Here is a 17,799-nt window from a genome sequence, read left to right on the forward strand (position 1 = left end):
ATTTGCTTGTCAGCTTCAATTTCACATGCTGGTTTCATGGACAAACTTTCCGGGACTGCGATCGCTATGTAAGAAGTGACTAAAACCATTAAGATACCGGAAATTGCAAATGTCGTCGTTGCATTTGTAGCGGCATAAACAAAACTTGACAAAAAACTACCGCTAGTTAAACCAAGCGCTAGAAACACTTCGAAAGAAATCATTCTAAAGAAAAGTGAAAAGAAAAATAAAGAATCTAGTTTACCACGATTGTATTCGATTCATACATAATTCCCTAGCAAAATTTAGACCATTGATCTTAGCAGTTGCTGCTTTTCCGCAATCCGAAAGTGGATATATTTAATAAAAGCAGATATTTGTGAGAATATTTCAAAAAAGTTTTCATCGCAATTAGCGTAAGCTATGCATATATATTTACTGTGATTGTAATTAATTTTGTTATAATTATTATTATTATCAAGTTTCCACGTTCCTCAGATCACGGATGGGAGTTCACCCATACTTGGGTGTTTTAAATCAAGAGGTTAGACTCAGCTGCTTTGTAATGTTTCTCTTCATGCTTCTGTGTTTCACTTATTCTGTGACTATAGCAACTTTATTTATTAGTGTTGCAGAAATCGGTACAGTAACACAGCTTTCTGTGCCTTCTCCAGTATTTATTATGTACCTCTAAGTGCTGTAGGCATTTTATGGCAGTTTTTGGCCATCAAGCTGAGATTTATAGTAACTTTTCCTATGTTGTGCGTAACTTTGATCTCTTATGCCGGCTCCATCTATTTGACAACAATCGGTGTCAAAAAGTGGCTCTTCTCTGTTTAACCTTTGATACATACGCTGTATTTCACTTATTCTATTATTATAGTAATTGTATTTATTGATGTTGTAGAAATCTGTAGAGAGTAGCACTGCTTTCTGTCCCTTCTCTGGTATATAGTATGTATCTCTAACTTTTCCTATATTTGTACATAACTTTCATATCTCATTAAACGTAAATTAGTAAAGCACCATTTGAAAAATTCGACGGCATCCTCCTGAAGATAGATGTGGTCTTGACTATTACTCGATCTGAAGATAAGTTTGATGTTATCGGCCTACCTTAAAATCCGAGAGCATTTTATGTCATTTGATACCTCATTTATAACCGTTGCTTGATGTCCAATGGCTGCTGCTACTTAAATTTATTGGTATGTAGCTTTTAGCTAATTTTACCAACATTTCTATGAGGCTTGCAAGCAAAAAGTATGTTTTTAAATTGTTTATCATGTAGACTCGATAAGTTCATTATCCCACGACTGACAAGTTGCCGCGGTAGGTAGATTCACTTTTTAGCTCGGCGTGAGTAGAGCACGTTGTACACTTGTACATGGGGTTTTTTATTGCTCTGTTTGTTCCATCTAGATCCGTGCTACTCCATTTTACTATTACCAAACGCCCAGATATTAACAGCCTTACATTTGTGTTTTGAGATGAGCTTGGTTTTCAGTATAGTTACTAACCTTTTATTGTTATGATTATTGTTATTATTACTCTTCTTCTTCTATTAACTATAATTACACCCAACTCTTTCTTTAAACGCTCTTTTTTACAGGGTTTTGAAATAACGCGGTTCACCAATAATTTTTTTTCTAATGCGAATTCCAAAACAATTTTTTTTTTTTAACTCTAATTTTGATATTGTTGTATAGAAACTTATGTACACAGCTCCAGTCGAAAATGAATCTTAGTTAGTACATACTTATTTATTTCGCGAGGAGTTGAAAATACACTTCTTTTGCACCAATTTTGGTTTTAGTACGAATCTAAACCAAAAAAATGTTTTTAATTTTTAGTTTTGAAAGTGTCTTACCGACACGTGGATATCAAGAGTTATATTAACAACCTGACAAACCAAAAAAAAAAGGAAGATGTTATCAGCTTCATAAATTGCTGTGAGTTTGTAACAACAACAAAATGAACAGAGTCCTTTAGTAATGAAAGAAATTCCACTTTTAAATCAAATCCGATAGTTGTGCTAGGCATATTTGGCTTGTCTGCTGATGATAGCAATTTTGATTCAGTTCATGATAGACGCCCTCGCTTGTTATTAGGAAGCCAAGAACAGTTTCAAGATTGATTTTTATTCCTTATACCTACGGTGCGAATTTTCGGTATACACTAATTTTAACTTCCCTTTTGTAAAAAAGATGAATAGTTTTTGTGTTATATACATGGATTCATTATTACTTTTTTTGCATAATTTTTTGGGAAAATATTTAGTTCAATTATACGATTTTTTGAAGTTGCAACATATGCCCGTCGCATATATTTTTTACACAATTTTTTTGCACGAATTTCTAAGCAACGCACCCACCACGTAAAAAAAGAATTGGGTGTATATTATTAATACCGTCCGAAAAAAGGAAAAGGTCGTAAACAAAAAGTCGGTTGATAAACGCTTGCAGCATTTCGTTACTTAAGTATTGACTTCCAAGATACTTCGCGCTTTGGTAGCCAGATTAGTATTAATGTCTTTTAAATCGATTCCGTTGAGCGTTTGATTACCAATTCCGAACGTAACCCCGCGATATTTCTTAGTAATTCATGATTAATCTTGGACAGAACGCCACGGTATCTTTCAATATTTATCTACCGATGTCATATAGAGATCCGCCATTTTCCGCCAATTTATTTAAGTTTCGATACGCATTTATGCATGAACCGAATTCTTGTAATGTTTGTGCAACTACCTATAGGGTCTTGTTTTAGTGTCGGTAATATCCGATATGTAACAGAAAGCCGCTACTGAAAATACACAATTTCCACCCAATATTGAATGCGGCAGCACAGGTAATATGTAATACCAAGGATTTACAGGGTAATAGCGAGATATTGCGCAAACAATAGCAGCAATGACATAAGTAAAGGAGAAACCTGAAAAGTATAAGACGGCATTTATAAATCATATAATATTTGTTTTAATTTTTGAAAATTATGTAAATGAAGTCTAAATCCGTTTAGCTCAAGGGGAGTTGTGACTTCTGCTCTTACACATGCAAGCATTGTCAAAATATTAAAAAAATAATTAATATTAAAAGTTAAAGAATATTATAAACATATACACAAGTTTGTGCAGATGTATGCATCATACGGAAGGATTTGAGGTAGACCCACCTTTTATTATATCTTACATTGTCTATGCGTCTGCCTGTCTTGTTTTCTTGTGTTCAATCTGTAGGTTGCTATCTTTCAAATATTTTGATGAAATTTGGTACATCGACGTGTTTTGGCCAAAGCATGAACACTATGTTTTGGATCGGGCCACTTTTATGACTACGTGCCAGATAAGGCTGTGTTTTGAAATATCATTTTGTGAGAAGGTGTACTAAACGAAATGGTGTAGGTTACTTAATCATAGGCTGTGGCTCACTGTAGTCATTTTATTTGTTTTAAAAATCAAATTGTTTAAAAACTGTACATAAGACAACTAACAAAGTTACAGAAGGCCAAGGCCAACTATTAGATACCTTACACCACCTGCCCTAATGCAGTTATTCGCTCGTTTTGGTAACAACACACCAAAAACTGTACTCTATTTTAATGCAAAGGCATACTTTTTTTTGAAAGCCCGTATATTGGTAGAATGCCTGTATGCAGTGGTATCCAAAAATTAGACCTACGTGTTTTAAATGCGACAAGCCTGATTTTTTTGCCAATTTATTATAATGAATTAATTTTCATCATGAAATATTAAAAATTATACATTTTTACTATATAATGATTCGCTTTTCGTAGGAACGGTTATAAGAGAGGGGAATCAAAAAATTGACCTAGCCGAACTAAATTTTTCATAACAATTTAGAATGTCCGAATTCTATTACAGAGCGAGTTTTGTCGCGAAATTTTGGATATTGCGGTTTTTTTCCATATAGTGAATTTTCAAATCGGGGCGTTGTAAAGTGTACCTATCCAGACCATTTTCAGTAGCGTTCGTCTTTACATCAAAGCTTGTCAGTACACTGGTACCAAACTTGATCAAAATATCTCAAAAATTGTGTTTAATTTTAAAATGAACTAATTTTATCTTAATAATACCAGAGATATGGATGTCAAATAAAAGAACTTGGAGTGTAGAATGTGAAAAAAATACTTGTGGGTTTCAACATTCGGTCCCCGCCGAATATAACTTTCTTTCTTGTTTCTTTTTTTTTACGTGACAGGGGATGTCCACTATTCGGGTAACACGATGACGGTAAGAAAGATGTAAGGACAGGGAGAAAGGGATAAGGAGGTGGTGGCCATAGCTTAGTGGGTGCGTGTCCAATCGATAAGTATTATGCTTTACCGACTAAGCACTCTTAACTTGGTAGTCGCTATTCTTATCTATTCGACTACTCGTATCGATTTTGGACTAACTTACGTCCCGGAAAGTGGGCAGTCTTGTTCCTAGTTGCGTAGGGTTTCTGTCATAGGAAGGCAAATATAAGAAATTAGGACAAGCGGTTCTCAAAGTAAATGAACATGCTGCGCCATTCTAAATTGTTTTTAACTCAATGAAGTATTCAACTAAGAATGAATTTCATCTTGAAAGCGTTTTTTTCTTACGTTAAGGGAAGCGAATGGACTACATTTAGTTTAGAAGCTACGGAATGTTTTAATCGTGGTCGTGTAGACAAACTGTGTAATTGGGCAAACTGTATAGGCCTTACTTTACCCCCTGAACGACATTTGACGTGGTGCGAATTTCATCAATCAAAATAACTGTATAAGTATCGCGAAGGCGGGACGATAACCATTGAATCAAGTACGAAGGAAAGCTGGAGGTGCAGAGTACCCATAACAATAATTTATGGATAATTCTCTCCAAGGCTTTTCGAAATATAACAGATCTCCTGGTAACATCGAATGTTTTGTGCCCACCAAACTTTATTTCGACACTCTGAAAAATTGGATGGCCATGGCCGACTTTTTCTTTTTTGTGCAGACTTTGAAGGGTATACCTGGAAATTTTTATATTCCACCTGTTGGAGGCAATAAGGTCGGTTGATTTTGCATTCGGAAACAGATATGTTTTCAGTTTACGTTGTGTTGGGAGCGTATTCTTCAACCGATCTGACCCCCTTCTAATACCAACTTACCTGCACGAACTTTCATACTATTGCCAATTTGAAAGCAATATTTTCACTTTTATGACGAATAGCGAATTTACCACGAACCGGCATACCGAAGGATGGACAGATATGCTTAAGTCGATTCAGAATTTGTTACTGATAAATGTTCGATATAACTTATAGGAGCTCTGAAACTTTTCGCAGGATTTTGCAAACGTGTTAATATAATAAGCTTTTTTTCGACGTTGGGCGGTTGGTATAAGAAGAAAGCGTTTTTTAAAAAAGGGAACCAAATATGATTTTGAAAATAACTGTTCAAAATTTCGATTAGCAAGCGCCTATACCTATATGCAGACTCTGATTCAGGATCTTCTTGCATTGTCGTAATGAAAATTTTCAATTCTACTACTTTCTGGTAAAAATTGTCGGATGAACGTCGACTGGCTTCCTCACGTAGTCGCCGTTTGAATAGTTCTTAAGCAAAACTAAAAGTTTGACAGGGACTTATGGAATTAGGGAAAGGAAATTTGTCTAGGTTACGTAGCGTCCATCCTATTGTCAACAGGTTTGAATCAATCGAATCTTTACAGAAACAATTTTTGCCTTTTTCGCTAAGCAATATAGGATAGGATACCATTACCTCTTTGGTACGGAACGAAAATAGATTAGTATCTTTGTCCCGTTATGTAACTTTAACCTAGACATTTCCCAAAAACGTTTTCTACACTTCAAAAGGATCAATATGCCAAAGGCAAATTTTTTCAAGAAGCTGCCGAGGGGCAGGGAATAATAAGACTACTATGCTGCGATTCATGAGTTATTAAAGCTTTAGAGCCAATATTTGAGCAACTTCTTGACTATTCTCTAACTATTTCTCTCTCTCTCTCTCTCTCTCTCTCTCTCTATCTCTCTCTCTCTCTTTCTCTCTTTCTCTCTCGCTCTCTCAATGTATTAAAAACATTCCCATAACATCTTACCTATCATAGATACTAACAGCAATGGCTTGCGTCCATAATGATCTGACCATGAACCAACGAAGACACCACAAAATAAAGGCACAATACTTTCAAGCAGTGTTCGCATCATGCTTAAGTCGGCTGCGTAGGGCTGAACTTCTGTTTCAATTTCCTGAATAATAACAAATTTATTTAGAATATAAAAACTATTTTTGTTATTTTGTTTTTTCGATTGATTTATCTACTTACCTGTAAATAACCAGTAATATTTCTTGTACCCAATTTTATGCAATCACTTTCATTATACTGATACACGACAATGCATGTTTGATAAATAATTTCATTTTTCATTATTGTACCTAAATGGAAACGAGTGGGAGTGAATGGAAAAGATTTAAAAATTATTACAGAATTAAAATAGAAAAATAATTTCATTTTTGATTATCGTACCTAAATGGAAACGAGTGGGAGTGAATGGAAAAGAATTGGAAATCATTAGAGAATTAAAGTAGAAAAATAATTAATTAATATTTCTTTTTTCCACTTTACCTGATAAACTGTGCGAAAACACCAAAACGTATAGTATGGGTTCGATATAAAACATATGGAAAAGTTGTTTCCATTTTATATTAAAATCAAATGGTTTCGTTAACGATTTTAAAGTCACTTGAACCATTTTTTCTTTATTTTTTGTTATATATAGTTTGAGTTTTTCTTTTCGTTTTCTTTTGATTTCACCGAATAACCTTAAGCACATTAATAAACATTCACTTGGATTTTGGTTTAATTTTTATTAAAAAAGCAAAAAAATGAATTTTTTTTTTTTACGGATACGAATTTTTATTTTTTTTATTATTGCAAATTGTTTTTTATGTCTTATAAGTTTTCACTGTTCGAAGTCCGTTTCGATACTGAATTGGAAGCTTAGTTTTCGTATGTAACTGACTTCAGGTGAGTCTCTCATACGTAGACACCATTTGAGTATTTATTTATATTTATACTATAATATTATTATTGTGTAGACTCTATTTGTTGTGTGTACGATACATTACCTACAACATCCATATATTTTATCATTGATAATAAAAACAACAACAGCACCAACATTGAAATATGTTTGAGAAACAAAATGATTGCATGTAGTTTTTTTTGTTATTTTTTTTTTGTTTTTGGTGGTTTTTGGAAACTCATTCTCCAGATGCTTGTATAGGTTTTGTTTTTACATATAATTAATGCCTATTTAAATTGCACATACACTCAACTCTACGCAATTATACAGAAATGCTTCATATCTCTCAAATATTTTAGACAGTAATGCCGAACCGTTTTCCCTCGCGTACTACAGGCCTACCTCTGGCTGTGGATGACGGTTTCTCTAACCATAACCAAAAGATAGATACGATATATAACTCCGATAACCATAAAATTTTTTGCATTTTTTTTTTTTGGACCGAGTGGCATTATATAAATAGTTTTAATCATGTTCGTCTTTTTGCTTTTATTCGCACAAAGTAAAGAGTTAATAGGGAGCAAGTAAATGGAAATGTCGGAATTAAGCTCAGTAAAGCGTTGAAACGTATCGTTTCGATCACAACGGCGTGCACAGCAACTAAAAAATATTCCTGAAAAGCCTTATTTTTTGCATTCGCGTTCTTTGCAGAGCAATTTGATCGCTCAGTATTTCCGCGTCTGAATCATATTTCTCTTGAAGTATGATTGTAGAATGACAAACACGTGAATACCACCGATAACCGAAAAACATTTGAAGGAAAAGCTTTATTTATCTTGTACTTGCCGTGCTTGTCGGCATAGAGCCGAAAAATTGATTCGAAAATTTGCAGTGCGGGAAAAATTCTTCTTATTAATCAATTTCGCGTAAAACTAGGCGATAACTTGTAACGTTTTTGAGCCAATATCAAGGGTCTAGTGCCTGGATTTAAAATGCTTAATAATATTGAGAATTGCTTTGGACAAGTGATTTTTTTTTTAATATTGAATTTAAATTTTAAGCATTTCTTAGACCTGGGGCTTTTGTTATAAGCAGAGTTTTTTTCTTTTTTTTTATCTAGAAAGACACACATGAAAAGTTTTGCTGGTAGATTTCAAAACTGCAAAATAGAAGAACAAATTTTATATTAATTATTAGCAAATGTTTTTTAAAAAAAAAATTTACAAATCTATAAATTTGTTTTCAGTTCAAGAATTAGTAGAAAACATGTAGAAACATGATAGCAGTAGATACATATCTTGGCCTCATGCAATGACTAATTGATTTTCATCAGAAATTCCGCTCTGTTTCCATGTAACCGCATGAAGATCATTATATTGCGGGATACCGAAGAGTAAACAAATTTAATTTTCTTGTTAAAGATTTTACTGTTCGTCATCTATTTTCGTCATAAAAAGCTAAAAAAGGACTGGTTGTTCATGGGAATCCTTATGCAGGATGCGATGCTTAAAATGTGCCTGTGTGATCCAAACCTTGCAAATTTCTATGATGAACTGATCCCGATTTCTCATAAAATGTTAAAAACTAGAAGTTTTAAAGGTTTATTTTCACTAGAACGCTTATTAGTTTTAGGCTACGTGACTTACATTAGGTACAGTTACTTTTTATAATCAATTGATATTCTGGACGAATTTTCACCACGAAATATTGAAAATTAGACGTTATTGCCCTAAGAAGATTTGGTTTTCCCAGAAGGGGACTCAAAAAATTGCCCCATTCGACAGCAATCCCTATCACTAAGATGTTTGAGTCCAAAAATTTTTAATATACCAATTTCATTTCTATATGACCTGTTTTCAAAAATAAACGCGGTATCGAGATAGGCATCAAAATTGGCCCAATCGAACGGACGAAATGTTTTTTTGAAAAAGACATAACGGGCAGGCAGGCTCAAAAAAGATTCTAAGTTGCTCGATACCACAAAAGGCCAGTTAATCTTACCTCATTCTGGATATTACATACAATCGCAAACACTTCATATACCGTGGGTCGTGTAAGTTATAAAAAAAACAGATTTTCAATAATTAGAACATTCATAGTTGATGCCACAAAGTAACAATGATGCCACAAAGTGAGAATGATTTCCACTTTTCTCCTCTCGTTCTAAAAGGCATTTTCTCTATGATTTCTATATTTCGTGCGACAATTATGATGATACAACGTCTCAGAGAAGTAACCATTACAGTTAACAGTTCAACTCAAAAAGTATAATTTCCCATGGAACGTTAACGCTATGCAAATTTATTTCTTAGATAGAGGTCGTAGGTAGATAGATCAAGTATGTCTAGTATAACCGTCTGGTTTGATTCAAATGAACAGTTTCCTTCGTTATTAATGGCCTCTGTTGGTTTTTTGTTGTTACAATGTCCCTTATTAGCGCATGTTTTTTGGTTTCAAAAATTGCTTATGTAATTCTTGACGTCAAGCTACACAAAACTTAAAACACACACTCTATGTCAGAATGATGACTAAGAAAATGTTTTTCCGTACATTTACCAAATTTCTAGCCTTCGCGAATTAGATTTTATTAACTGGGCTTCTCCTTCAACTGCAGCTGTATACATAAGTTTCTGTGGGACACATTCAAAAATAGAACCAGAAGAAAAATTTTTTTCTTTGGATTCTTGCAAGAACAAAAAATTCGTATGAAAAATTGTATGCTGTCATTGGTGAACCGCGTTATTTTCAAATCAGTGGGATGATCGCCGATTAAAATACCCAGAATGATGTACTAAGTTATTTACGGAGTTGATTTACCGAAGTTAGAAAAATAAATTTACGAACTGGCGAAACGATAAATTGATTATAAAATATTAAAAATCAATTAAGTGATAACAACTGAGTGCAACAGTTCCAGCATGGAAAGTGTCCACAATAGACTGTTATTCTATGACCATTCTGGTCCAATATTCGCGATCCCATACAAAACAAATTGATCCGAATAATCAGTTCAGACAATGAAACCTCCTCCAACAGTCTTTTAATATATACCTTTCGAGAAGTTTACCTAATCCATTTATCAGCAATTATTGCCAGTTTTCCAGTTAAGTAAAAGACAAAGTTTAACTATAATCAATGGGTCCCCCTCTTACAGCGGCACTGGTAAAGCGCCGTTTTGATATATAGCAATATAAAATTTTTCTATACGATATCTTAGATTAAATAGGAAAATAAATATGTTCGATATAACACAGTTTCTATACAGCATGGTAAGAATTAACCGCATTAAGCGGGCACGCTTATGTATGGAATGCTTCACGTAACATATCAGTTAACTCCACTTTCTGAATTGTTTAAGGCAAAGCCCATGATTTTCTTCCAACCATACATATTCAAAAAGAAAAGAAAATGTTCTCAATAATAAGCACTCAAAACTTTAACTGACAAAATTTTTTTTAATCATAAATAATTTATTTCAGAAGCCAGCCCCGCAATCAAAATTATTTAAAATACTTTTTAACAAAGCCTGTAAAAGTCGTATACATGAAAACATCGTTTTTTCTCGCCCGCTGGACATGTTTAAAAAAAAATTTAAACTGGCAATTTTATCGATTCATTCTACTTCTGGTTTTTCAAAGTTAGTGAAGTATTCATATAAGATATCATCAAATTTAATGCCTATGATATCTAATGTTTATGAGTTTGAAGTTAAAACAAGGATCTCGACTCACAACTTGCTTGTTGTGGATTCGAATCTCAAGTGTGGTAGAACTTTCAACAAAGCCAATAGCTTCAGATACTAAGACTTTAGTTTTAGAATTTATTTCTCTGCCTAAATAAATAATAGTAATAAAATATATTATATAGTATAAAATATATTTTTATGCAAGTCAATAATAGATATTTCCTTCACATGAGAAAGACTTAGACGCAAACTAAATAAATTTGCAATTCTAATCATCAACCACTTACTTAAAATTTACAAGGGGCCCTTGTAAAGAACATCTGTGCATTTTTATGGTTATTAAAGGAACTGAATATAAAATTCTATATATTCCATACAAGTTGCTATTAGGAAATGTATAAAAAGCACTAAAAATATATTTAAATACTAAGTATATAAAAATGAAACCGGCAGATGGTTCCAACACAACGTGTAGAACACGTACATATCTAAGCTTGTGTTCTTTTTACAGCTTGGTTATCTGTGGATCGAAGATAGGCGAAATACTGACACCTAACCCAAAAATTTTTTTTCCAGCAACAAAAATGTCGAGTATTATGCTAAACAAAGAGCATTCACCCGCAGCATTGTTGCTTTGTGCGAACGATACAGAAGAAACTCTTTTTCGTGCTGTGTCCCACTGGGAATGAAAAATGGGCGTATTTTGAAGATTGCTTATGCAAAAACTCATGCGTAAATGTAGGTGTACATTGACTGCGAGACGGAATCGCTTCAGCTGGAGGACGATATTTTGAGTTGGTGGGACGAGTAGAGTCGTAGAGAAAAATCTGTTATTAGTTGTGAAACAGTACAAGAGTTAATATCAACCGCAATAAACAACAATTAATCGATTTAAACTTTTCCCGACGGAAATTGAACGATAAAAATCGATAATGAAGACCAAAGCATAATAATAATGATTTGCAGCATCAGTTTTATCCTACCGAAACTTGATAAATAAATGGTGGTAGGTATTCTTACCTGTTTTTATTGGCACTGTCTGGAAGTATAGTATAAACAAGAATTTTTCTTGCTCAAATGTGCGATCTATTTCTACCGCTCACTCCACCTTTTTGCTTTACACTCGTTGATCCACCGTACGTGTATATCATTTACATTTGAACTTTCTTTTGTCTGAATATATAATTTACTTTTCTACTTATCCTGTTCGATCGTTTTTTTTTTTTGTTCAGCTAAATACTTAGTGTGAATAAATATTTTGCTTAATGCCTTCGATGACCATTATCGCTCAATTTTCAATTGCTGATCGATACACATCACTAGGCAAGTAATTGTTTTACTTAATAACTGCATAAATACTGTTCAAAAATATGATTTACATTACAACTTTTTTTTACTTTGCAAAAAGTGTGAAGACGCGCGTATCTACTATACCGTTGCATTAGTTTGTAAGGAATACTTTTTGTTATTATTTGGAGCTTCACCGCACTATTCAAGGTAATTTTAATCCATTTGCAACGTTAAAATAAACAGTTATCACTTTAATTTACTTAAAAAATTTGAGTTTTTAGTTTGTTAAGAATTTTTCGTAACATAACGAAATTTTATGTAAGTTAACGAAATTTTTGTTATATCCTTTTTTTTTTAATATAATCCAAGATTCTAAGCCAATTAGATGTATTCGTTGACAACGCCTTAATGAAATCATATTTTTTACGTATCCACATATCGGTAATTGTAAGTCAAGAATATATTAATGGATAACGTTACCTTACCCTTATCTTTTGTCTTTCAAATTAAATGCTCACCTAAATATTTAAAAATAATATCTTTCACAAGGTCTTATGGGAGATCAAATTAGTCGTGCGGATCAAAGAGCCGATATTGTTGGATGATGCCATTGCCTATCTAAGACTTGAAACCATAGAAATAGAAGAAAATTTTATTCATGCGTCGCAAAAACTATGACTTTCTAGTTTGGACATCTAGCGTCCAATAAATACATGCGCATAACATCTAACATATCGCAATTGATACATTGACTTCATTTCCAAATGTAATTGCATTAAAAAATTTGCGAATTTTTCAGATATATTAACAAAACTTAATACACTGACTGATGTATCTTGCCCAAAAATGAACACTGTTGAGAATAGATTAAAAAGAAACTTTTTCTACGAACCCCGCTACACATAAAGAAATGTTTCGGAAATATTATTGTGCGAAAAAAATTTGTAACTTTCGCTGAGAAATGGTATTTGGGCACTCTGAGTCAAAACGAAAAACATGAACTGGATTTGAATCCTCCCTCATGCAAATATCCAAACCACTTTCAGTACGTGTTCTTTGACCAGAACACGTCGGTGTGCCAAATTTCATCGAAACATCTCAGAAATTGCGTTGTGTTGAACACAAGAAGATAAGACGGAAAGATGGACTGACGGACAGAGAAGCTTAAATCAATTCAGAAATTGATTTTGGGGGTCTATCCCAAGTCTTTTAGGATGTTGCACACATCCGGACAATCTTAATATAGACTCGTTCTACAAGTCATTAATTATAAAATTTTAGACAAGTGAAACATTATAATATGCTAGACAAAAAAATTAATTTTGTTGAAAGTTTGGACTACATTAGTTAGCGTATTTCCTTTTATTCTCGTATAAAAGCATTTTTAGCATTTAATCATGAAGAGAGAATATTATTAAAAACTTCAGTTCGAACTTAAATGAAATTGATTGAAGATTTCGGAATTCGGAAAAGAAGACTTTTTATGTGAGCCAATTTTATTTTCCAAAGACTCTTTAATTACCTTAACAAATGCAAGGAGACGTGTGAAAAATGTGTATCAATATATTGATTATTCTTTTAATAAATTCGACTTACATTTCGTGCTCGAAACATAACCTTAAAATTATTTCACGATATCAAATTCATTATACCTTTCCCTGTCCCGTGATGATTTTATGATTAATAAACCTAAGCTAATGTTTGAGTAGACTTCTTGTGTATGCAGACTATTGCTAGACAGTACTTTGGGTACGGCTGACCTTAATATTAGGGAAAGATATAAATATTTCTGTTTACTGTTTTTTGTTCTTCATTGACCTTTTTATCATCATTAAATCAATTTTAATAAATGAATCTTCCATTTATTTATTCAAATGATAAGAATGAATACGGAACGCAATTCCTTAAGTAGTTAATCATTTCATTCGTGCGAGAAGAGATAATACAGAGAAAAATACTTGCATTTCAACTCACGTCGAGGGCCAACAAGTTCAAGTTTGTTAATACGTTTGATTGTTTTGTTTTGCTTTTTTTTTCGTTTTTTCTTCTTCTTTAAAGCCTTTTTGTTATAACTTTGGCCATTGACTTTGACTTCTTTTTTGGCCAAGTTTCGGCCTTTCCTCTCTTCTCTTACAAATTTTTATATTTCAATGGTCTCTCTACCGCAAAGCATAGCCGGTCGTTCCAGCTAATGGAACTTGTTTATTATTTTGGCAGGTACTTGCTAACACATTTTTACACACATGCGAGTAATTTTTATCTTCACAGCATAAATTCATTTGTTAAATATCAATATCGTTGGAATTCGGTTTAAGGTATCATCAGCTCAATAATTTAAAAGTCAAAAATTGTTTTTTTTTTTATAAAGGAGGATGGGGGAGAGTTTTTCAATTATTTTAATATTGAAAGTTGAACCACTAGGTGTATAGAGAAACTCATTTACCTCAATGGAACAACAATACTTTTTTATATTCATCAAGGAGGGGTATATTTATATTAATTTAAGCATTCCACTTGGAGCCCTACGAGACCGAAAATTACATGACACAAATTTAATTAGTTAAAAATTTTAAATTGATCTGTTCATTGGTTTGTTTATTTTTTTGAACTCTTATACATATGGTTTTAGATCATAACGGGTGGACGGTTGTTGACATATTAATTCGATCGCTTGCAAATACACCAACAATTGCCAGAAAAATTAAAAAAGCTCCAAAGCAAACGAATAAATTCATGCGATAGATATCAATAATTTCCAACCATGTAGCAGTTATTGGTTCAGAACTTGATCTGAGAGCCATGGACAGCGGTAGTGGTACGCCTACCATAGGCGTACATTTACTACACATGATGAGTGTTAGATATTCGCCTCAAAATGAATGTAACTTTCTTAGTTAGCTTTTCTTTTGTTTTTCTGTTTCTTTTTTTTTGTTGTTTTCTTTTCAATTTTACCCATAACTTACGTTTTGCAATAAATGCAAACAAATAAATCAAATTACTTTTTATGATGACAAACGATGAAAAAACAGTAAAACATTTTATTTGTGAATTGTTTTAGTTGCTTCTATACATTTTTTTTTAAAGTAGTTTTTAATAAAATTTAACTAAACAGCAAAGGCAGTAGTAATGCATTCTTATATTTTAATTTAAATAAAAAAACACATTTTTTTAGAAGGTTTTATTAAAGAAAAAAATTCAAAAAAAAAATAATTGTATTTAAATTTAAAATTAATTTACTATTTATTTTTAAATTTTAAAAATTTATCTTTTTTGGAAAATTTTAAAATACATAAAAGGTAACATAAAATTTTTGGAAATATCTTAAACGCTTTCGCAGAAGTATAGAGAACATTTTTGAAAACTTATAACGAATTCTCAAAAAAGCACCGAGAATGGGCAATTTTTACGATAAACACTTATATATCATTAGAATCCTTGTAAGCGATGAAACCCAAAATAAAGAATTACATGGTCAAAGTTAGGTAAAATTAATTTCTATGTTAGATTACTACTATGGACTAATCCCCACTGTGAAATATGAACACTAAAGCCTTTTTACCAAGTGCGATTTACTTTTTGGTAAAAACGGTTCCTTCCACCTGATTTTTGCAGAGAAACTTTGCAAATTACAAAGTTTTTATATCATGAATTCTCAAAAGAAGATGGTGGTGAATTGGTCAAGTCAGAACCACTTTTAATGGACTTCAAAGGAATTTAGTCGAAAAATCCCAAAATATTTTACCTGAAAGTTGCACGCAAAAATGTGTGTTCATAACTCAGACGAAGGGGCAGACAGACAGGCTTCAATCCATTCAAAAAACGATTCTAAATCGAAAGAAATAATAAAAGGCGGGTTTTTCTAAAATACTTCAGGGTGTTAAATACATCCATAAAACTAATGTTTATCTTTTGTTATCAGAAATGTTGTTAGATATAAAAATGTAGCGATATGTAAATATTCGGTTTACCATGACTGCATTAAAAAATATTTATAAGAATGCTTCAGAAAAAAATTCCTACTCCCGCCCAGCAATATCATTTTGTCCTCATCATTATAGCTCACAACTTTGCCCCTAGAAAGAGAAATGAAAAATATTCCTAAGATCTGACTCAAAATTATAAGACCAACTGACCTTATTTTTATGGCTTACATTGAATTTTTTATTTTTTTGAAGAAAAATCTGCTCATTAATCTTTAATGAAGTCTAAAAAGTTGTTCGATTTTCACTAGAGAAAGATATTTCGAAATTGCGGTTACAATTTCAGCAATAGTTTCAATAAAAACAACAACTGATGAACTCGAAATTCATAGATACGAGATTAAGTGTTTAAAGTTTTAACTTTCAGTTTCCAAGAAATTTGTCGTTTTTGCATTTAATCTGGAAAGCTGCACCACACAAATGGTGTATTAATTTCGAACACTTCTAATTGCAAGGCGTACATACAAAACACTCTTGAGGTAGCTCACCTTTTTTAAATAAATTAAAATAAAACATTCAAAATTGATCAATAGAAAAGGCATTGCCTTCCTTGTTTGTTCGAATGTGAGGAAAAATTTGCCCGGGAAGTGCTACTGTGTCTGCCTTATAGCTCAGACCTTGCTTCAGCCAACTAGTTATATCGCTCTCTGCATAACTAGGTTAACTTGTTCATAATTGTAAAGGCGATTTCAAAAGATCTCTGTACAAATTTTTCGCCCAAAGATAGCAAATGTTCTATCCACAATGCCATAAACAAAATGACAGAAGTCTGTTACCCAAAATAGTACGTGTTTGGCTTAATAAAAGCTCGTTTAAAATTTAAGAAAATTTCCTTTGAAAATCGAAAAAAGATTTCACGACCTTATTCAACCCCTTTTACATTTTCAATGCGTAACTTATACGAGCAAAGTGTCTTTATTAAGTCAGACAGTTCGAACTTCTAATGCTTTTCCTTACGGGATCTATTCTTTACTAACCTAGTTTTTGTGAATCTTAAAAAAACTGCAAATGAACTAATTTATTTAAAATTTTATATGGCAGGTTAAGGTAGTTATCTAATCTATTTTACACAAAATCAAACAATCATCCACCAAGCAGCCATAAAAAGTTTCTCAAATTGTGTTTACCAAATTGTAATTTCAGCATCAGCCTAAATATATTTAATAACAACGAAAAAATGTTACTAATGAAAATTCATAAAATTTGGAGTCAAACGCCTTAAAAACGAACGATATTAAAAAGAAACAAATGTAAATTGTTGCTTATTTTCACATGTCTAAAGAAATCAAATTTCTTTAATACAATCATCAAATCAATGATTGAATACAGGGAATTATATTCGAATTATATGTGAGCGTAAGATGATCTTTACTTAAATGAAAATGTTTCCAATGCCCACACTATCAAATTATAAAAAAAAAAAAAACAAGAAAATTAAATTCGGTCGAAACCGAATCTTTTGTACCCACCACCGTTTACCCAAAAAAAGACAAAAAAAAAAATAAAAAAACAAAATTCTCGCGCTCTGTGATGTGGTGCGAGCGAAGTTGATTACTTCTATTTTCAAAATAAAAGTTTTTGTCGTAGAGGCATGTGAGCGTTTTAGACGTGTCCTTTGAAAAGTTTAAGTCAATTCCAAATTCTTTTACAAATTTTTGGGCGACATCTTCATTTTCGCTAACGGGAGAATGTTTGTCACAAATACTATACACTGTAGTGCATACGGACAAGTGGGCAGACGGACACGTTAAGGCGGTTTTCAAATTTGAAGCTGGCTAAGAATTTATATACTTTATGGGTATTTTGAAGCTTGTTTCTCTGCCTTATAAAGGTATTGAAAAAAATTATATTT

At 32.5% G+C, this 17,799-nt stretch overlaps 1 protein-coding gene across 1 annotated transcript in view; it reads right to left on the minus strand.

The window, feature by feature from the left end:
• Positions 1-6,934, minus strand: part of LOC119636264 (proton-coupled folate transporter) — a 12,429-nt gene extending 5,495 nt beyond the window's left edge. Inside the window, exons 1-5 of the mRNA XM_038031564.1 lie at positions 6,593-6,934; positions 6,293-6,402; positions 6,065-6,215; positions 2,727-2,910; positions 7-204 (exon numbers count right to left, since the gene is read on the minus strand). Of these exons, the coding sequence (XP_037887492.1) occupies positions 7-204; positions 2,727-2,910; positions 6,065-6,215; positions 6,293-6,402; positions 6,593-6,800 (851 nt within the window). The 5' untranslated portion in view covers positions 6,801-6,934. The remainder of the gene's footprint in view (positions 1-6; positions 205-2,726; positions 2,911-6,064; positions 6,216-6,292; positions 6,403-6,592) is intronic.
• Positions 6,935-17,799: the final 10,865 nt, after the last annotated feature.

Source organism: Glossina fuscipes, unplaced genomic scaffold, assembly GCF_014805625.2.
Source record: "Glossina fuscipes isolate IAEA_lab_2018 unplaced genomic scaffold, Yale_Gfus_2 28, whole genome shotgun sequence".
Classification (NCBI taxonomy): Eukaryota; Metazoa; Arthropoda; class Insecta; order Diptera; family Glossinidae; genus Glossina; species Glossina fuscipes.